Source organism: Marmota monax, unplaced genomic scaffold, assembly GCF_021218885.2.
Source record: "Marmota monax isolate L192 unplaced genomic scaffold, Marmota_monax_Labrador192_F-V1.1 WCK01_AAM20220418_F8-fsc00002, whole genome shotgun sequence".
NCBI lineage: Eukaryota > Metazoa > Chordata > Mammalia > Rodentia > Sciuridae > Marmota > Marmota monax.
Window position 1 is genome coordinate 39,299,275 of NW_026693571.1, and position 22,538 is coordinate 39,321,812.

Here is a 22,538-nt window from a genome sequence, read left to right on the forward strand (position 1 = left end):
GCCAACCATTGTATTAGGCACTTTACACTCATTGTCTAAGTTAATTCACTGTGGCCTATCAACGTAGTTATGAGGTATATCAGTCAACTTTTTGTTGCTATAGCCAAAACATCTGACAACTACAACTTCAAGAGGAAAAATGTAATTTGAACTCTCAGTTTCAGAGGTTCGGTCCATGGTTGGTCAACTCCAGCACTTTGGGCATAAAGCGAGGTAAAACATCATGGCAGAAGATGGCAGATGATCACAGTAGAGGAAAACTGCTCCCCTCAAGGTAGCCAAGAGCAAAGAGAGAGAGAGGGCGGAGCCAGGGAAAAGATACAATCCCCAAGGGCATGACCCTAGTGACCTTCTTATCCAGCCATGTCCCACCTGCCAAGTATTGCTACCCAACACAGCAGTCCTTCCAAGTTATTAATCCATCAAATAGATTCATCCACCAATTAGGTCACAGCTCTCATAATCATTTCACCTCTGAACACTGCCACACTGTCTCCCAAGTGAGCTTCTGGGGGACACCGCATAGTCAAACCATAACATTAGGGCTCTCATACATAAGAAAATAGAGAGCTGGGCATGGTGGCACACACCTGTAATCCCACCAGTTCAGAGGCCAAGGCAGAAGGATGGCAAGTCTGATGTCAGCCTCAGCAACCTAGCAAGCCCCTGTCCCTGACTCAAAATAAAAAATAAAAGGGCTCAGGATGTAACTCAGTGGTAAAGCACCCCAGGTTCAATCCCCAAAGACAGATGGGGAGGGAGGGAAGGAGGGAGGGGCTGGCGACAGAGAGACAGAGAGACAGAGAGAGAAAGGAAGGGAAGAAGAAAATGGAGATTTGAAAAGTTGCCCTGAAAGTACAAAATAAGTGGCAGAGACCAGATTCCAACTCAAGTCCACTTGATACCAAGAGTCACCTTCTTCATACTATTTTGAGAAGATGCATCAACCATCTGGACCATGTAGGTAAAGACCCAGTTTTCCATGGGTGCTCCATCCAGTTGCAGGGCTTTAGAAGACTTGCCCTGCTCCTTCCCAACCCACCGACCCTTTTCAACCAATTCAGCTACGTTTTCTGGAAAGAGCTGCCCCCAGGGACAGATCAGGAACTGAACTCCAGAAAACAGCCTGCCAAAGAACTTGCTGGGCACCCCACCCACCTTCCTACTGTCACTGGGATAAGGGTGACATGGAACCAGTGCTCTCCTGAGGACCACTGTAACAACACCCTGAGCTGCCACTGACTGCAGCACTAACCTCAGGCCTCACTGCTCCTGGCTGGCCCTGAACCCCTCTCAGCCTCAGACCTGAGTCCTGCACGGGGACTCACCCCTGCGGCACCTCTGACAGATGGAAAATCACAGGCAGTGCAGGTCCTGCTCCCTGGCCCCCAGGGGAACGCTGGAGAGCAAACACAGGTCCCCGATGCTGACATCACTTAAAAGTCATAAAACACACAACTCTACCAAACTCAATTTGGAATCCAATGCTTCATGACACATTTTTTAAATATTTTATTAGTTGTAGTTGGACACAATACACAAATTTTTATTTGTTTTTATTTTTATGTGGTGCTGAGGATGGAACCCAGCGCCTCACTCATGCTAGGCGAGTGCTCTACCGCTGAGCCACAACCTCATCCGCTTCATGACACATTTTTAATGATTCCATACAACAGTGGTTTGCCAGCCTGGCTCCATGTGAGAACTACCCGGGAAGCTATTCAAAAATACCCATGCTCATGGCCTATTCTGATCTAGTTAAATCAAAACCTCCAGGGAGGGTTGGGTTTCCCTTGCAGGTTCTGACATGGGCAGGCCGTGAACTGTGACCACAAAGTCTCCTGGAGGTCAACAGGGCCACCAACTACATCTATACTACACAAGTGCTGTTTAAGGTACTGCTGAGGGTTAACAAAAACATTCTTAAAACCTGATTTGGGCTGAGCAGTGCTTTGTGAACATAAAAATGACCAAATATGCTCTTTTCAAAGAAAATGAGGAGCTAGGACTAGACAATCCCTGGAATTAAATTCAGAATTAAAATTCTACAAGTGATACATAACAGCCTCTGGACCCAAGAGGCTGACGGGCATTGCAGCTCACAGAGCCAATCAGAACTGAGAGCCCTGGCCCTCCACTGCCCACCCAGTCATCAAGTTCTCCGATTGACGATACCGTCTCCTACCACCTGCAACATGAGACTCATATTTTCCAGAGCCTGTGAAAAGACTTAATATCTCTATTGAAGGAAAACAAAGGAATAATTTGGAAGCTTCCAAAAACTTCATTTATCCAATTGGGTAGGAGAATACTGTACATTCTTGAGTAAGTTAATTGTTCAAATGAGCACTAGAGGAACTCCCAGGAATAATAGGATTTGACTAATTCCCTGCTATGATGGGGAGGCTATAATTGGAAGAACGGATGTTTTGAATTAATGAGTAAAAGAATCTAAGCACCGAGCACTGGCTGAAGAGACAGGGTTGATGTATTCACCCACTGCCTGACCTTCCTTCCACCGCCACGGAACAAGCAGCGCGGTCGATACTGTGCCTTGTATTTTGCATTGTGAGGCATGGAGTGACTCTGCCTTCATTCTGGGTTGCCAACACCATTCTCATGACATTGGGTTTCCACAAAAGAATCTGCAGATTCGTTACATAAAAAAATATTGCTCCTTTCTTCTTTTTAAAGGAGGGCCACCAAAAAATTAAACCCGAGAGCCTCTTGTTAGCTCCACTAGATGGTGCAAGCTCTCCTTTCCAAGCACTCTTACCAGCAGGAAAGGACATTTAAAAATTAGTGCTGGTGCACCCAAGCAGCCCCTGAGATGGGCAGGGTGTCTGCTCTGGCAGAATCTTGAAGAATGCAATTAATAAAAGCATGAGGATTTTTTTCCCTAAATTCTGCTTTGGAAGCTCAGGAGTTAAATTTATGCCATAGAAGGAATCATGGATCTAGAATTTAGCTCAAAAGGGCTCCTGGAAAGAGACGGAATTGAAGCCTCAAGATCTGGGATTGGCTGGAGGTAGCCGGTCACCAGCTACATAAGCTTCTCATAGCCTCTCTGGTCCTTGGTGTCTTTCTCTGATAAAATGATGAGCTAGGACTAGACAATCTCTGGAATTAAGTCCAGAATTAAAATTCACAAGTGAAACATAACAGACTACATTTCTATCTCCAATTTAATCTCTCCATTTAGATTTAGCAAGAACTTTAAACACAAAGGATATGTTTCATGAAATTCATAGTCTGTGAAATTTCTATGAACTAACATGTTATTAATTCATTTACTGAAAAATGTTCACACAAAGCTTACTAGGTAACTGTCCCTGGGCCAACACCACACCAGGCAATAAGGACACAAACACAAGCAGAAGACCCTCAGCTCTTCCCCACACATAGCTCCTCTATGAAATTGGAAACTAATGAATTTCAAGCTCTCAACTCTTAAATTCTCAAACAAAACCCTTTACTGAAGGAAACTGGACAGTGACATCTACACTTGGGTAACCTTCAAGAGAAGGCAGTCTTGGATTTCAGGGCACACTGGATTTTCAGATCAGGGGTGCCCAACCTACAGTCACAGTGAAGCACTTAACATGAGCATGGAGAACACAGGGGCTTATTCAGACAGTGTGACATCTGGATAAACAGCCATGGCAATGACTTATTATTTTTTAACTCAATATTTCATAGGCAACTCACACCAGAAACAGTAAAGTTTAACCACCTCATATAATTTTATTTCTGCAAATGGAGAGCCCACTTCAAACAGGATTCTTAGAGTCATCACTGATTCTTCGGGAATGTTTTTTGTTCATTTTCTCTCTGCTTCTTACTATAAAACATCTAATCTTCCTTGGTACTTTTTCTAGCAATATGTGTTTTAAGTCTGGCTCCCTGTGGACTTTCACAGCAGTTAGGAGTTGTCTCCCTTTCAGCACAGCCACCTCTCATCTGCAGCCAGTCCTCAACACGCTCCCCTCACCTCACTCTTCTCCCACTCCAGGTGGCCCAGAGGGCCAGCCATCGGTGCACACAACCCCTTCCCTCGTCACCATGTCTACACTCACACAGGTGTTTACTTTATTCAAGAGCCATCATAGCACCTAGCATATTCGCGGCAACACGCTAGGTGTACTGCAGTAATGTTCATTTAATGAATGGGCAAGTAAACCAGCAGGTGCAGGCCCTGCTCTCAAGGTGCGTTCCGCCCAGTGGGAGAGGTCAGCCATAGGTTCATGGGGGGCAGCCTTCCAGTGCCACCTGAGTGGTACCAAACAAACTCCAGAGAAGTGCTCAGGGATTGCCTCTGCCTGCACTGACCAGGACGGAGTTCCAGAAGGAGGTGGCCTGAGGTCTGTGCACTGGAGGGTGAGGAAGATTTGGATGCCCAGGGGAAAAGGGAGAGTGTCTCAAGTGGAGGGAAGGCGTAAGCACAGGCCTTCAACCAGCGGGCTGATGTGCGCTCAGACCAGAGCCAACAGGCCAAGGCAGCTGGAGAAGGGAGCCTACAGGGAGGGAGCAGGAGGAGGGGTTAGCCTTGGAAAAGATTCAAACAGTGGGTTGTACCACATCTATGCTTCTCAATTATTTCTCCTAGTATCTTCATATCTACAGTTCTCTATTTCCTCTTGGCAATAAGCCAAATTTTATTAATTATAGATCAATGAAAGAGCTATTTAGTCATCTGAAACTATAAGTTTTCCAACAATAAAACAAAAACAGTCAAAAATCTGCAATAGCTCTGTAATATAAGCTGGATGGCCTCTCAAAACTGTATTAATTCAACGTAATGCACCAAATGAAAGCAGTATATGACACACACTTCTAGTTTCCAATTAATAAATCAAGTATTTCCAAGTCAAACCCTCTCACACTTGTCGCTAAAATCTTCTAGCTCTGTTTAACAGCTCGCTCTCACTGGATAGAGCAATTATTAATTTAGTATGTCTAGAGCTGGCCTGCTTAATATGATTTCTTGGGTCTGGGTTTAATAGTGCTACTGCCGCTCCATGTTACATAGCTGCGGGCCCACAACAGGCCTGGGCCTCTTAATTACATTATTCAACTGCAATTACTGACCAACTACAGTGATCTTTACATCTGGCCGCCCTGCTTCCAGGGGACTCTGCTTGTCTAAGTCCAGGGTCACCGAGGAAACAGAACAATGGTTTGGACCCCACCACTCCCACTGCAAGCTGGGCCAGGCTCCTTAGTGATGGCTCCTCAGTCACAGCGGGACCCCAGCATTGGACATGAAGCACAACGCAATACAGGAGGGATGGCCAGGCACACTGGGCTTTCCTGCTGAGCCCAAGCACCAACAACTAGCTCAGCTTCCCAATCTGCTAGATGGCCCTAAAGGGAATGCCTGCCTGTCCTGAAGCCAGCCAGACGCTGTAGAGACGACAGCAGCAACTTATAAGACAGATCTCACTGCCCCAGGACACCACTGAGACCACCTGCACAGTGCACCAGGCCAGTGATCCAGCACCAGTGTGAGCATGGGGGACCTTTCTGCACAGTGGAGGACAGAAACTTTTTAAGTAACTGATTGACTCCAGGCATGGCTAAAAGCAGACAAAGTTCCATGTAAACAAATACAATTCAACATTATTACAGGAACAGAAACAGTACTTTGCAAAAAATAATACAAGACAACATGATTCAGGAGTCTTCAGTGATTAAAAACTATGGGTCAGTGTTTTAGTCAGCTTTTTTGCTGCTGTGACTATAAAGGACCTGACCAGCACAACTGTAGAGGAGGACAAGTTTATTTGAGGGCTCAGGGTTTCAGAGGTCTCAGTCCATAGAAGGCCAGCTCCATTCCTTGGGGCTCAAGGTGAGGCTGAACATCATGGCAGAAGAGTGTGGCAGAGGGAAGCAGCTCACATCATGATCAGAAAAGCAGAGAGGCACTCCACTCGGCAGACACAAATATATACCCAAAGCCACCCCAATTCCCACCTCCTCCAGCCACACCCCACCACTTCAATTACCACTCAGTTCATCCCTATCAGGGGATTAAATCACAGATTGCATTAAGACTCTTACAACCCAATCATTTTTCCTTGGAGCCTTCTTGCATTGACTCACATGTGAGCTTCTGAGGGACACCTCATATCCAAACCATAACAGTCAGTAACATAGAGAATACGCTTTAAAAATTGAATTACTGAAATGCATAAATAAAAATATGGTTAAGCAGCGGCTGCTCTGCTCACTCCTCACCCTGACATAAGGGATCAGGGCGCTCCTCCTGCAAACTCCACACCCAATTATAGCCCATTAATATTTTATTATAACAGTAATAAAAATTTGAAGATAGTACTTAATTGCTCTTAAAAATCTTCAGTCGTGACTCTCAGTGGGCATAAAAGTCCACAACATGCCCAGTCAGTGAGAGCTGAACTAGCCTCTGGTGGAGTCCCAGCTGCCCTGCCCACATGCACACTACCAGCAAGCTAGGGGACAACTCACAGGTGGCTATTCCCAGCCTCTCGAAATTTTCATCTTTTTTCTAAAGTCCCCCCAAAACTTACATCCATCAGTTGAAGTCAATAAGCTATGAATTACTGAGCCTGCAGGATACAGATCATGAATATGTATGTGCATGTTTGGAAGACAAGGCTGTAAACAATGGGCACCACAAAAGCCTACATGCACCTAAGACAGGTCTTCAAGGACATGTCTGAAATTATTCTACCCAGGTACGCTGTTCAAGCCTGAATTTAGCACACAGGAGACGGTGGGGAAATTGGTTTTTCTGGGAGATTTTTTTGCTTCTGTTTTTCCAAGCACACTTATGGAATTATCTGCCGAATGAAATACAGAAACACACCCGGCTACTCTTTGCAAAAGCCAAAGGCGCAGGCTTTTTTCTTTTTTTTTTTTTTTTTTTTTTGAGGTCATGGTTTTCACCACTAATGCCTCTGAGCTGCAGAAAAGGACTGCGTGTAATTATTTCCCCTTCAACCCACCTCTTACTTCAGCACAGTCCCCTTGGGGTCTCTGCCTCCATCTACCAGAGAAAGTACCAAACTTCTGTCGTCATTTCCCAACAACTTATAAATGAAGGATCCAAAATAACCCACAAGACTAAAGACTTCCCTAGCTCACAAGACCCTTGACTGAATACCAGGAGCAAGCCCAGAGGGCATCTGGACAACCCAGTCCCATCCAAATACCCTGCAGCGCTCTCCTCACCCTGCTAGAGCCAGGACAAGCGCTGAAGCCACCTTCAGCTGCACTGCCAACCCCAGCTGCACGGTCAGCCCTGGACCCCCACCTGGGCAGATTCTCTGACTGCCAGTCAGGCTATTTCACTGGTTTTTAATCTGCTGCCCTTCAGCCTGATCACTGCTTTCAAATAAAAAGTATGTGATGATCCTTTCAATAGGTTCTCTCCATCCTTCTAGAGAGTAGCTTCTACTATTATTATTTTTGAACATTTACTGATCACCTAAAATATGCAGAATTCCATGTTACCCTGTGCATTAGAGGCTGGCCATCTTTCTCTGTCAAGATCCAGAAAGCAAATATTTTAGGTTTTGCAGATCTAGTGTCTATGGTGTATTCATTTTGTTTGTTTGTTTTGAAGATTTTTTTTTTTTTTGGTACCGGCACTGAACTCAGGGGCACTCGGCCACTGAGCCATATCCCCAGCCCTATTTTGTATTCTACTTAGAGACAGGGTCTCACTGAGTTACTTAGCGCCTCACTTTTGCTGAGGCTGGCTTTGAACTCATGATTCTCCTGCCTCAAGCCTTCTGAGCCGCTGGGATTACAGGCATGCGCCACCACGCCTGGCTCCTGCTGACCGTTTTTTAAGTGTACAGCTCAGTAGTGTGAAGTACATTTATACGGTTGTGCAATCAACTCCAGAACTTTTTTCATCTTGCCAGACTGAAAATCTGTCCCAATAAAACAAGAATTCTCCATTCTCCCCATCCTCCTGCCCTTGGTAAACACACTTCTACTTTCTGTCTCTGTGAATTTGACCTTGAATCATGTGGTCCTTGTCCTTCTGTGACTGGTTTATCTCACCTAAAACATCCTCAAGGTTCCATCAATGTTGTACCAGGTGCAGAGATTCCTTCCTGTTTAAGGCTGAATAAATTCCACTGTAGGTGCCTACCACATTTTGCTTATCCACATATCTACTGATAGATGTGAAACCCATCCTTTTATTCTGAGGACACAGAAAAACAAGCCATGGGCTACATGTGGCCCATGGACTGAGGTTTGTCAAACCCTGACCTAGAGGCACAAAAAAGCAAACAGCATGGACCTAAGATACTAAGCTCCTTAATCCAGGGCATCTCCAATGTATCAGGTTCTTCCCAGAATCCCTACACCAAAGAAACACCCACCAAGCACCCATTGATCCAAGTATTTAGATCCAGACAACAGTGAAGTCCTAACAATGCGACCTGACATGCACTCAAACCTGGAATCTGCACACCAGAATCTGCACACCTCATTCCCAGCTCCACAGCAATTCTCCTGTGACACTAGCTTTTAAGTTCCGCACTCACCAAGAATTCCCTGCAAAGGCTTAGCTACATTGAAGGGAACCGATACCATTTAACACTGAAACTGCAAGTGATTCTGATCGAGAAGTTCCCCTGGTGTCCAACAGATGTCACTGTGTTTCCCTAACTACCTGGGAACATGCCGGCCCCTGGGGGTGTGCTGAAAAGCCCAGGGAACCTTGGCACTTGCTTGGGAACCCAGATACGGGCCTTCCAGGGTTTCAGAGGAGTGGCCAGGCAGGGTCAAAGTCAATATGTGGCTAATGTCAGGCACACAAGCTCAGTGCTCAGTGCTCAGTGCTCAGTGACAGACTCAGGCTCCTGACCCCCCCCCTGCTTCCTTCTGTTGGCCACCACACCTCCCAGACCCCATACCACAATTGCTGCCTTGTTTTGTTCCTGAGCCCCTCATCATCTGCTGCCCCCTGCACTGCTCATGAGAGACGCAGGCATTCACCTGCCTCAGGAATTGAAGCAGCCTCTCCCCTGGTCTCCATTCCCCTACGGCCTTTGCAAGCCACAGTGCTGCTGGGAAACTTTTGGGCAAATGTGCCCCTCCTGGCATCACCAGCCCAGCCCTCCTCCCACCAGCCCTCCTCCCACCAGCCCTCCTCCAGCCTGCTCGCCTTCCAGCTGTGTACACGGTCACCCTCCCCACTCTTACCCCCTCACGACCCCTGTCCACCCTGGCCTCTTTCTCTGTGGCAACACTTATTCTCGTCCTTGCTTTTTAACATGTCAGTCTCCCGGGTACCAGATAAAAGCTCATGTTGCGGGGGAGTCTGGTGGAGTGCTTCGCACGTGGACATGGCCTCAGAACAATGATAGTACCCTTTCACTTCAAAGGAGATGGCAGGGTTGGTCCTGGAACAAACATGGGGATTCCTTTACACATCAGAGTATAGGATTTTTTCAGAATGTGCTCATGTTTGATCTTCACAACCTCTACAGAGGAAAGAGGAGTATTAGTATCTTCACTGGGACTCAGAGAGGTAAAAAATTTTGCACAAGGTCACACAGCAGCAAACAGAAGAGCCAGAATTAGAACCCAGATCTTCTGACTCATAGTCTAGTGCTCTCCTGTGACACACCGGGCCTCTGCATGAATTCACGTAATAACAGCCCGAGCTGACGTTGGTTACCTGTGCTTTAGTGTATTATCACTGCATTCCACATCTGATATGTAGCAGGCATTTCCACGTGCCACATTAAGACATCACTATGATTTTAGGTTACTGAGGACAAAGGTCAATACACAGAATTAGACACTAACTACAAACTACAAATAGTAAATATTAAAATGTATTTTTAGGAAAGTTTATATTGCAATATACTGAAGCACTAAGTGCAGGCACTCCCTTCAGGTGCCAGCCATACCTGCTCATTAGTGCTCTCAGGTGTCCCTCAGAATCTACTCTGCATCTTCCCACCCTGCTCTGCACCCCAGTGTGCGCCAGCTCTTTCCACGGTTCCCTTGCCATCTGACCTCCACTTGGACTAGTGCAAAGGGGTTCCAAAAGGAGACCAGAGGAGGGAAGGGAGAGAAGCTGGGAGGATAATCCTGACCCCTTCTGAGGGCTGCCTCAGGCTGGTGGTGACTCATGACTGAAGTTCAGGCTCCTATCAGATGGCCCTGTCCACACAGGAAAGGGCCCTTTCTCTGACTCATTACATACACGTTCAGACCTAGGGGTGGTAGCCATGGTAAACCTGCCCAGAAGATGGTTACAAATTCTTTAACACTCTTACCATCATGAGGTGGGGTCTAGGTCCCCTCCCTGGAAAGTGGGTAGATTCTGTGCTACTATGAACAAAACAAAAAAATTGGGAGAAGTGATCTGTTCCAGGTTCCGAAGCCAAGTCTTGGGGGGATTGGCAGCTTCTACCACTCCCTCTTGGAGTCCCTGGACTTCGACATGGGAAGCCCAACCCGCAAGGCTGCCGGGCTGGGAGGAAGCCTGTTACTCTCAGGGTTTCATTGCTGTGACCAAAAAACCTGACAAGGACAAGCGAGGAGAGGAAAGATTTGTTTTGGCTCGTGGATTCAGAGGATTGAGCCACGGTCAGCCGGCTCCAAGGCAGAGACGCCAAGGCAGAAGGGCTGAGGGGGGGAAGCTGTCAGCTCCTGGCAGCCAGGAAGTGGGGGGCATGCCCCCGATGGCCCACTTCCCCAACCACGCCCCACCTGTCTCCAATTCTTATCACCTCCCAGAAAGTCCATCCAATGATGAATCCACAAGTGAGTTAACCCACTGATGGGGTCAGAGCCCTCATGACCCATCCATCACACCTCTGAACACTGCCGTGGCTTGACACAGGAGCTCTGGAGGACACTCCAGATCCCAGTCACAACAAAGGAAAGAGGAGAGTGGCCTCCAGCAGGCCTGAAGCTGCTTGGGCTGCAGACATCACAGAGCAGAAGCGAGCTTCCCCACTGTGCCCAACTGAAATCCTGAACCAGAACTGTGACATAGACCAATAGTCCACGACTGTTATAGTCACCAAGTTTGGGGATTGTTTATTACACAGCAATAAATCACTGAAGCACCACTCTCTTCTAACTAAGCAGTCCACTTACTAAGGTCCCTCACTACCCAAATTGAATTCCACCTGTTCCTACAGGGCTCTGACAAAATACAAATGACAGTCCTTAGAGCTGTTAATCACATTCTAGGCTTCTGAGAGAACGGCAGGACTGCACTCCCCTGGTGACAATGAAAGTGAACAGAAATGACATGAGTCACTCCCAGACAAAAGCTTCATGAGCCACTGGGCCATTCCTTAAGCTCTCTCCCCTCTGACATTTCAGGGGGTGATATTAGTTCCAGATGATGAGGTTTTTATCAACCCAGATCCCCATGGGAGGATCACATGAAGAGAAGCTACCCACAAATTCTTCATCTCACACCCAAGATGAAAACAAGAAAAAAACGTCTGTGACTTCAGCACCTAAGATTTGGACCTTGTTATAATCATCCTAACTGACATGAGAAGCTCCTTTGTTAATACTGACGGAATGACCATTAGGGGTCCATGTGGCCTCCTGAATATTCTGCACACCAGGAAGGAGGTCTATAAACTTACATTTGCATGCCCATATTTTTCACATCTACAATCAGGAAACCCCTCTCGAACCTCCACCCACAGGGAGCACTGCTGACCACCTGGGGTCAGTGAACAAGTGAACAAGGCAGCCCATTCCCAGCTGGCTGCCCGGGCCTCCTCTGACACAGTCTGGCCCTTCCAGCCCACCTCCTCTCACTGGCTCCTTCACTTGGAGTCAAACAGAGTCCCAGGCCGGCTTCTCCCAGCCCTCCCCATCTCCACTCCTGTTTCCTCTCACATCTGAAATAAAATCCTGGTGAACTTCATCCTGTCTGCTTCTCTGAGAACCCAGGCTAATGCCAGTGCGCATTCAGCTTCAAAATATTAGCTTTGACAAACTAAACACTGACACAAGAAAAGTGGCTCTTATTGAATAAAGTCCGTCCCATTAATCTGAAGTAAAAAGTAACCAGTTTTTCAGAATGTGATACCCCTATCTATGGCTGAGTCTAATTCCTTATTGCCTGTAATAATTCAACATTGTTTTCTTCATGTGACTTTTACAAAGTATAACTTCAACCTATCTGAAAAATTCCCCCTTTTCCAAATGTCCAGAATAGTCTTCCAATCCCTTTTCAAAAACCCTGGAGACGATGTATATTTTGAAATTCAAAACTTTTAGAAATAAGTGCATCTGCCACATTTGATATAACATCCCCAGGAGATCTTGGAATATAAAGAAATAGTGATATTTCTTCCACAAAATATATAAGTGTTAGCCAGGCACAGTGGCGCACGCCCATAATCCCAATGGCTAGGATGGCTGAGGCAGGAGGATCTCCAGTTCAAAGTCAGCCTCAAGGTGCTAAGCAACTCAGTGAGACCTTGTCTCTAAATAAAATACAAAATAAGGCTGGGGATGTGGCTCAGTGGTCGAGTGCCCCTGAGTTCAATCCCTGGTACCAAAAAAATATGTGTGTGTGTGTGTGTGTGTGTGTGTGTGTGTATTAATGCAAGTGGATGAAAGTAAACAGTCTTGAGATGGTTCAGGTAGAGCTGGACAAAAACTGAGTTCAATAAAGGTTAGATTGTATGCCAAATGAATTAGAAGAAAACATTCCATTTAAGTTCAGGTTGTAGATGAGGAATTGTGAACCCGTATGTCCACATTTCAGAAAACTATGCAGCCCTTTAAAACAAAACAGAAAACAAACAAACAGAAAACCAGGTCCACCTTTGTGTTAACGCAGCAGAATAAGTGGCCACCCACAGTGTTGGATGAGGAAAAGCACAAACAGAACAGCCTGCGGTATGGGGCTGGGGATGTGGCTCAAGCGGTAGCACGCTTGCCTGGCATGCGCGCCGCACTGGGTTCGATCCTCAGCACCACATACAAAAAAATAAAAATTAAAATTAAAGATGTTGTGTCCGCCAAAAACTAAAAAAAAAATAAATATTAAAATTCTCTAAAAAAAAAAAAAAAAGAACAGCCTGCGGAGACGAGACGGCCTGCAGCACAGACACAGAGCGGGAAAGGAGAGAGGACCAACCTTCACTCAGGAGCACCCCGCTCCGCACCTTCTACCACCCGCGATGTTTCGTAGTGACTTGTCTCTAGTTAAGAAATGCTATGGGGATGCTGTGTGTGGGTACCGATGGCGATGTGGGGACATTTTAAAATGTGAACTTATTTACATTATTTAGGAGACAGACTGAGTTCGCCTCTGTCAGCTGCCCAGGCTGATGGCAGGTAACTAACATGTCAAGTATAAATTAGGGACTGAGTGCACAAAGATTTATTTAGACACCTAACTAAGGTGCACGTGTCAGGGCAGTGGACCAGAGCCCCTACAGAAGACCTGAGCCCAAACTGTAGGCGTCCCTTCTCCTGTCCAAGGAGCTGATGCAGGAAATAGGCTACAGCTGCTCCCACTGGGGACCCCCCAAGAGCCGCCCGGTTCTGGGCAGTTGCTCCTCTCCCCATCCTGCCGCTCATGAAAGGTGGTGAGCCTTCCCCAGCCCACTGCCTTCCCAGCCTTTTTAATTCTAAATGACAAAAACACAAACAAAATGATGGAGAACAGGAAGAAAAATTAATTGAGGAGGGAAAAACTCAGTCTTTGTTCTCCCTAGGTGCTTAAACAACCCTGGGAGAAATTGTCTGCCGTGGATAAAAGTTGAAGAATCTTAATTAGGGAGCTGCAAATTCAAATCCAATACAATTTCATTCATTTTCTACAGTCATTATTGGCTCTAGGTGGGTTTTTTTTCCCACAACATGTATAGCTCCATAGTTTTGAAATATTCATTATTTTAATTATGGACATAATTGAGAATAATAACAGATAATATATAAAGAGCTATGTAAAATTTGAGTTAGCTATTTGTCTTTTACAAAGCACTGTCCAGGAAGGTACCAAGGGCCAGCACTCTGTTGGCACTTAAGAAAGATCTCACTCACGTATTGTTTTTTCAACCCTAGGCTACCCAGTGAACAGCACTCATGGGAACCCTGCCCACAGAAAGCATGCATGTCCCTGTGTGGGCAGAAGCATAGTTAAGGAGGGGATTCACCTGTGCCTGGTGCTGTGAGGAAGAAGGGCAGTGGGGTGTGGCCAGCAAGATCCTCACCAAGGCGCTGTGGGGCAGAGCTCATCCTCGGCTGTGGATGAGGAACTGTCACTATACTGAGTTATAATTAGCTAAGAGCAAGAAGTCCTGGTGTGCCACCGCAAGGTACGGTGGACACAGATAACAATAATGAACTGTACATTTCAAAAAGCTAGCAGAAAGATTTTGAAAGTTTTCACTAAAGAAATGATAAATGAGGGCTGCATTGTGGCTCAGCGGTAGTGCGTTTGCCTAGCATGTGTGAGGCACTGGGTTCGATTCTCAGCACCGAGTATAAATAAATAAAGACCTATCAACAACAAAAAAAATTTTTTTAAAAAAGAAAGAAATGAGAAGATATCTGAGGAATATGTTTAACCTGATGTAAACATTATGCAATGTACACATCTATCAAAACATTTCATGGAACTCCACTAATGCATTAAAAAGAGTTGTCATTATTTGTAACATTAAAATATGCTAATTATAATAACATGAATTGTCCTGAGCAAATAGTAATTATAATAATTGTCACTATTATAGTAATTATTTTGTCAACAGGTCAATGAGGAAAAGGACAGGAATAAATGAGGAAGAAAGTCCAATTGTGTGAGGAGGCCTATGAATAATTACTGCAAAGAATTTCAATAGCACTGTTGTATTCCTCTGACGTGGGAAGTTCCTCCACACAGGGGCTCAGAGACCGTCAGTGTCATACACTTACCCCATCCCCCAAACAACCACATACAGACTAACAGAAAGACAGCCTCAAAACAAATGCAAGGTTTGTATTTTCCAAAGATATTGTTTATATTTTCTAAGACACATCCAATTTCACAGACTTGGTCCCTTTGTGTCCATAAACAACTAAAAATCTCAGTGTTTTGATATTTAAACCATATCCAAGATTACCTCTTGAACCTAGAAGCAACACAAAAATCCTAGTCAGATCAAGTACTCTATTTGTTTTGGAAAACATGGCTCTGAGGCTCAAAAGGGCCTGCACTTGATAAGAGAGAAACATCTTCCATCAAGACCAGTGCTCTACGTCAGAAACCCTTTGGCATGTAAAGTAAGGCTGCAGAGCCGCTGCAGTCAGGTATTCTTGGCTTCTGTAAAATAAGAGCCCATAGCATGGAACTCCAGCAGGGAGAAAGGTGAGCATTTCATCAAAACAATATACAAGTTGCTTCTGGCTTCTCTTCCTACCAGCAGTGGTAATTCCAGAAACCTGACAAAAATCCTATGAACTAAATATGACACAAGGCTCTTCACTTGGCAAAGAAAAAAAAAATTAGAATTCTAGGTCCCCGAGTGTCTCATAACAGCTCACAATGGAAAAGATATCAGTTGATTTATTATGTAAAATGAGAGTCATAAGGAATTCAGAGCCGTGCTAATGAGACAGCCAACCTTTGATGGGACCTTAACTTGGCTTCACTTTAATTTTTGCTGTCACAAAATTGTTATAATAGAAAATCATGTTCTATTAAGGAGACGGCAAATCCACGACACTCAGGCTACACTGCCCCTCTCTAGGCAACTCATATCCGCTGTGACAGACTCGTCCTCAGTGGACAGCTTAACAGGGTCCAAGCAGCCTCCACCCACAAACTGAATAGGCACAAGATCCAGGGGCCACCTGCCAAAGCTCCTCTAGACTGACGACCTTACTTGACATCCACCAGGCTGGATTCCACTACTCCAAACACAGGGGCTATTTTTAAGACCTGTGCTTGATATTACTGAGAAGTATGGACGCAATGAGAAGGCAAATGGGGTTCAAGCCACCGTGGAGTCAGTTACACTGTGTCTACCCTCTTCGGTGCCCATCAGTTTACTATAAACAGACAGAAGATTTCATTAGCCAATCACTGACCTTGTGGAGAGCAGGGGCCAAGACAGGCACCAGGAATCCGTTGTAAATGTAACTGACAAGCTGATTGCGAATCAAGGGGTGAGCCACCTGGGACACAAACAGGCAGGCAAAGAAAGTTCAATCTTCAGGTCTTAAAATCAAACATTTCTGTATATGTGCTCAATGCAAAAAGGAAATCCAAATTTGGTTCATTTATACAGTATATAAAGAATAATTCAGAACTGCTGTGTGATTTTTTTTTCAAATGGTTTAACCTAGTATAAACAGCTTAGCTAAATCTGGATTTTCAAATTTAAAAAACAACGGTAATTTTCAAGAGTCTATGGAGGGGGACAAAAGACTGAATATATATAAGGATTCATAAATTAAAATTAACAAACTGGTAAGTATGAATTTTACCCCTTAACTTCCTCTAGAGCCCATCTTAACTTGTAACTAATTTCAAAAGACATAACTGTCAAACAGATAATTAAATATACTTATTTTGCTAGCAGAAAGAATTTTCTCATTCTGAAATACACTTTCTGATAGTCATTTATGTTAAAGAGAAAGGGATTTGGAAAATATTTTCAGGGGCTACAGTTGTAGCTCAGTGGTAGAGTGCTTGCCTAGTTTGTGTGAGGCACTGGGTTCAATCTTCAACATCAATAAAAATAAATGAATTTTTTTAAATAAAAAAATTTTTTTCATTAAAACATAGACAATGTTCAAAACCAGAAAACACTGAGAGTACTAACACTTCCCATATTTGACTGTCAAAATATACCCAGCATGATACTTTACCAGTATCTATGAGAAGTAACCTTTCCAGTTGAATCCCCAAACAAAAATTCTTAAAAGCATATGGCAGGCTGGGGATTCAGCTCATTGTGTGCTTATCAGCAGGATCAAGGCCCTGGGTACCACACCAAGGAAGAAGGAGAAGGGGGAGGAGGAGGAGGAGGAGGAGGAGGAGGAGGAGGAGGAGGAGGAGGAGGAGGAGGAGGAGGAGGAGGAGGAGGAGGAGGAGGAGGAGGAGGAGGAGGAGGAGGAGGAGGAGGAGGAGGAGGAGGAGGAGGAGGAGGAGGAGGAGGAGGAGGAGGAGGAGGAGGAGGAGGAGGAGGAGGAGGAGGAGGAGGAGGAGGAGGAGGAGGAGGAGGAGGAGGAGGAGGAGGAGGAGGAGGAGGAGGAGGAGGAGGAGGAGGAGGAGGAGGAGGAGGAGGAGGAGGAGGAGGAGGAGGAGGAGGAGGAGGAGGAGGAGGAGGAGGAGGAGGAGGAGGAGGAGGAGGAGGAGGAGGAGGAGGAGGAGGAGGAGGAGGAGGAGGAGGAGGAGGAGGAGGAGGAGGAGGAGGAGGAGGAGGAGGAGGAGGAGGAGGAGGAGGAGGAGGAGGAGGAGGAGGAGGAGGAGGAGGAGGAGGAGGAGGAGGAGGAGGAGGAGGAGGAGGAGGAGGAGGAGGAGGAGGAGGAGGAGGAGGAGGAGGAGGAGGAGGAGGAGGAGGAGGAGGAGGAAGAAGAAAAAGAATAAAGAAAGAAAACAGACACACACACACGTACTTATGGCTTCAATTTCAAAATATACTGCCCACTAGTGAAGGAAGGAAGGAAGGAAGGAAGGAAGGAAGGAAGGAAGGAAGGAAGGAAGGAAGGAAAAAAAACTGAAAAGCAATTCTAGATAAGTAAGGCTAGATATTTAAATTACGGATAATGTCTGTGTCTCCCCTCCCCCACATTTGGAAAGGAATTTTTATTTCCAGACACTTCTGCAAGAAAATCTTGATAGGCTATACTATTAAAAAATAATTGAAGATGTGATCCATTTGTCTTACATATAAATAAAACCTCCTTCGACTTAACGATAAAAACAAAATGGAACTAAAGTAATTTACTTGCATTTTCTTCCAGAAGCTATTTCTTTATTTGGTAAATAAACAGATAAACTTAACATTTTTCACCCTCCAATCACCATTAAAAAAAAATTTCATAATAAATCCAATATTAAGGTAATATTTATGCTGTATAAAAGTAAAATATTTTTATGAAAATCTACTACATCCTTAAATATATATAAAATCTGATTTTTATTGAAAACAGTAACAAGGAATCTGAAGGTAAAAATCTAATCAAGAAGCCAAATATACAAGAGTTCAGTGGCTGGTTTTTTCCCCTAAGCAGACCAATTTCAAAGCAAATTTAATTTGTGTTGCTAAGAAGATGGTTAACTTCTTCTAAATTCAATTGGGATAACAATATTCTTTATGTGGTATGCACCATTAAGCAAAATAAAGTGTTTTCCTTTGTAGACTCCCAAGAAGACCTTGAAGTAAAAGTGTTATAATTTGGAATACTTAAAAGCCTAAAAATACCTATTTAATGAGTCAGGCACTGAACTTATTTTGATGGGTAAGTGGATGTGGATAATCAAAACAGAATTAACACAATCTATAGAGGATATAATCTACTCATTTTTTTCTCAATTGAGACTTCCCAGAATCTTACAAAACAAACACTTTCGCTCATTCCAGAGCATTTGGTGGGCTTGAAGTAGAGCACCCATATTCCATGAACGTGATTAAGATTAGAAGGGACCCCAGCAAAGGGACGCACCTGGATGACGGCGTTGCAGAACTCCAGGGAGTTCATGAACTGCACGAGGGGCGGCAGCAGGAGCCAGTCGTCCTTCAGCAGGCAGTGCCATTCCTCGCCCTTCTCCTCCAGCTTGGTGGGCAGGGAAGAGTAGAGCCCGCTGAGCCCGGTGGCAAGCACCTGTGTGCAGAAATAAAAACAGAACAGTCTTCTCCAAAGCTCTGAGGCTGCTACTAGAAGCTCCTGAGTGGTACCTATTTTCTAGGCCAAAGACTAAACTTGAAGGAGCAAGGTGGAGGATCAGCTGGTGAGGAAGCATTCTGCAAGTGGAGGGAGCAAAAGGACCAGAGCTACTGGGCCACGGCATGGGTGGGTGGCAGCGGTTGATGGTCCCTTAGTGCCAGGCACCATGCTGGGCTGGAAGGGAGAGAAGTGAGAGGGGTGAACACAGATGAATAAAAAGGACTCCTGTCCCCAGGAAGCTCAGGAAAGGGACAATATGGTGTAGTTGGATACATTGAGCACAAACACCCCAGTCTATGGCGGCAAGCCTGGGGTTGGGGGGACCCAGGACAGAGGGCTGCACAGGTAGGAACCATGAGGGACTCTATGAGAAGGATTCCTTGCAAATCCCCACACACTGAAGGTCGTGATTGACACACATTTCCAGGTTAGAAAGTACTTTAGTGCAAATTATCTCATCTGATCTTCACAAGCAATAGCAAGGAGAAAGCTGGGGGTGGGGTCAGTGAGCTGTGACGAGAGTTCAAATGGAGGGGCAGGAGTTGTAGCTCAGTGGTAGAGCTCTTGCCTTGCATGTGTGAGGCACTGTATAAATAAGTAATAAAATAAAGGTTCATCAACAACTGAAATAAAAATGAAAGAAAGAAAACAGTGCTGGGGATATGGAGAAAGAAAAGACGGTATCTCCAGGCCTAGGAGAGGCGCAGTGCTGTGTGGGTGTAGAGTTACAGGTAGACAGAGGCAGCTAGCTAAATAAGCACCAGCTCCTGCAGGAGTGCACAGGCCAGCAGGGAGAGCCCAAGGGACAGGGGGTCTAAGGCTTGAAGGAGTGCTCTGGGCTGGACATGGCCATCTGAAGCCATCTGAAGCCCAGTTGTGGCCAGCACCTCAAGCCACACAAACCTGAGAGAGAAAAAAAGGGAGACTTAGACAGGAGAGACATGACAAAACAGCCCACAGCAGCTGACACTAGAAACAGGAAAACAGGAGGAGACACTGGCCTAGGTGTGCTAAAGCACGGGAAATGACTTCCACAGGCCTGCTGTGGCCTCGCCCTTCCCCTTGTGCTGCCCCCTCCCTGGGGCACTCTCTGTATCTCCCCGCTCACCGGATCTGACCTGTTCACCCAGTCCACACCAGAAGCATGAATGATTTGTCAAAGGTGTTGAGTGTCAGAGTCCTTCCCAGGAGGAGCACACCAAATGTAACAGTAAGAGTACAGACCTGGGAGGTTTTCCGCCAGAGAAACCAGATGAAGCTGCGGGAGGGACTGGGAAGTGGGCGGAGGACATCGTATAGGATCTACAGTGCAGAATATAGGGCAGCACAAGAAATGGATAACCCATTCCAATGCTGGAGAAATCAAAGGTTCATATATCATTTCTCTGTTCCACTTTCTAGTAACCTTTATTCACTCATCTACTCACTCACACATTTAAAACAAACAAAATACTGAGCAGTTAAAACTTCAGGCCAGGTACTACATTAAGTACAGGAAAATCAACAGTAAGCAAGATCACAGCTTTATCTATTTTTCAAAATTAGGGCATTTGTGCCCAAAGGAAAATGTCACCTATTTAAAATACTTAGCTCCTTGTCAACATATCCAAACAAATCCCTTTAATTCTGATTTTGAATGTGACCCAGATGAGTTGCCTGTTGTAAATTAGAAATCTCTGGCAAAACAGAACAGAGCCCAAAAGTTCTCCTTGAAGAGAAATCTAATCTTGATGCCACATTTTAAAAATCAATTACATTTGCTAACTCATGCTAAATTAACCACAGAACAAAGGCTTTAATTCTGTGTACTCCTGATTTCTTAACCACTTTGAGGCTTTGAAGATGAATTCATAAAGACAGGCTTAATTTGTCTGACTAAAAAGCTGGGAATAACTATTCAGTATATCAATATAATTACAGCAACATTAATTTTCAAATTACATACATCAGTGACAGTAATTAAAAATAACACATACCTAATACTCACTTTTTAAAATGAGTATTCTGAAAAGGGCATAGCTGAGATGTGAACAGAAGGAAGCCGTCCAGATGGAAGGACGATCCATGCAGGACACGCCCTGCACAGAAGTGGCAGCTGGGTGGGGAATCCTGCCATGTTCCTGCCACTACCAGGTGGGGCAGGGTGACAGCCTGCTATCTTCTTCAGAGTGCCAAAGATACTCGGGAGGAAATGTTCTGCAGAATAGAGAATCATCAGTCTTGAGAAGGAGATTCCACACCTTTCCTGCTATTTATAGCCTCCCTTCTGGGGCTTTGCTCAGAGTTCGATTCGTTCACCCAGATCACACGCAGTTCCAGAACCCAGCCGTGGGCCTGGCACGGGCAAGGTGAAAGAGCGGGGAACAGTCAGAGCAGGCGAGCTGGAGAAGAGCACCCACCAACTAAATAACCCAGCACGGAAGATCCACTCGCCACCTGAGGAACTCAAGAGTGCTGTGGGACCAGAACCAGAAAAAGGAGAGGCAACAATGGGTTCTAGGTATTTTCCAGATTCGAGGGTTTAAAAACACAATCTATCTACGTTAAAATTTTTTGAACTTTGAAATTATAAAAAAAAGAATATATACATATAATCACTAATTAAAAATAAAAAGCCCATCCACTATTTTAACCTTTTATTGACTCAGAACACATACACACACCAAAAAAAAAACAAAAAACCCTGAAAGCACTATATTTATTCCCAACACAGTAAGTATTAACTCAATAGTTTTCATTTATCTCCCTTCAAGAGTATCCTTAAAAGAAACTAACAGCCATATGAAACCATACAGGTAAAGACAGACAAAAGACACAGCTCCCTGGCAGCTGGGTGGCCCGGCCAGCACTGAGACCAATCTGGTTTTGAGACAAATTCTGTGGTTGTTGGGCAGTTACTAAAGCTCTCTAAATCTCAGTTTCCTCACTGAGCTCTTGCAAGGATTAAAGAAAATAACCCATGTGACGAGATTAGCAGAACGGTTTCCGCATAGCAATGTTTTCATAGTGATGTTTCCACATAGTAAAGGAAAGATGACCTGGAAGATGACAGGCACAGGGCACTGAACAAGTCACGCGATTTCCATCTCTAAACATCTAATGGTACCCAGTTAATTCTAGAAAAACAAAGATTTTCAGCAGATGGCTATAGTCTGAAGCTGGCAGCAAAACACCTGGTGGAGACCATTTGCTACAACTTCCGAAAATAAAAAGCCTCATAAATTTTGGATATGGGATAAATAACTTTCTACCTGCGGCTGTGTACCTAAAGGTCACTTACTTCAATTTGCATTTCTTGATTTATGTATATATGGGCTGTTTTCCACATTGGCCAACTTGTAACAAATGGCATGGGCTTAACCATCAATATTCAGTGTTTTTTTTGTTTTTGTTTTTTTTTTAAGTGATAGGGTTATTTTGTCCCCAAGCATTTGTTGGCACCAAATTGTTCTCTTGAGTGTTCTTACTCTCCTGGTTTTCTTGGGAAAGCACTTTTCCAGATAAACAGCTACAGGACCGGCCAGCTCTCCATATCAGCTACAAGCTTCCAAAAGGGGTCCAATTTCCTCAAAGAGTCATTACCTCCCAACAGCCTGATCCTAACACGCTTTGACAATCATACTAATTAGAGAAAGCTTTTTGTCAACTATGGCCCGTAG

The 22,538-nt window shown here is 44.9% G+C and overlaps 1 protein-coding gene across 1 annotated transcript in view; it reads right to left on the reverse strand.

Moving 5' to 3' along the window:
* Fhip1a (FHF complex subunit HOOK interacting protein 1A) overlaps positions 1–22,538 on the reverse strand; it is a 240,637-nt gene that overhangs the window by 55,086 nt on the left and 163,013 nt on the right. The window contains exons 5-6 of the mRNA XM_046459225.2: positions 18,658–18,816; positions 16,075–16,161 (exon numbers count right to left, since the gene is read on the reverse strand). Coding sequence (XP_046315181.1) covers positions 16,075–16,161; positions 18,658–18,816 — 246 coding nt within the window. The remainder of the gene's footprint in view (positions 1–16,074; positions 16,162–18,657; positions 18,817–22,538) is intronic.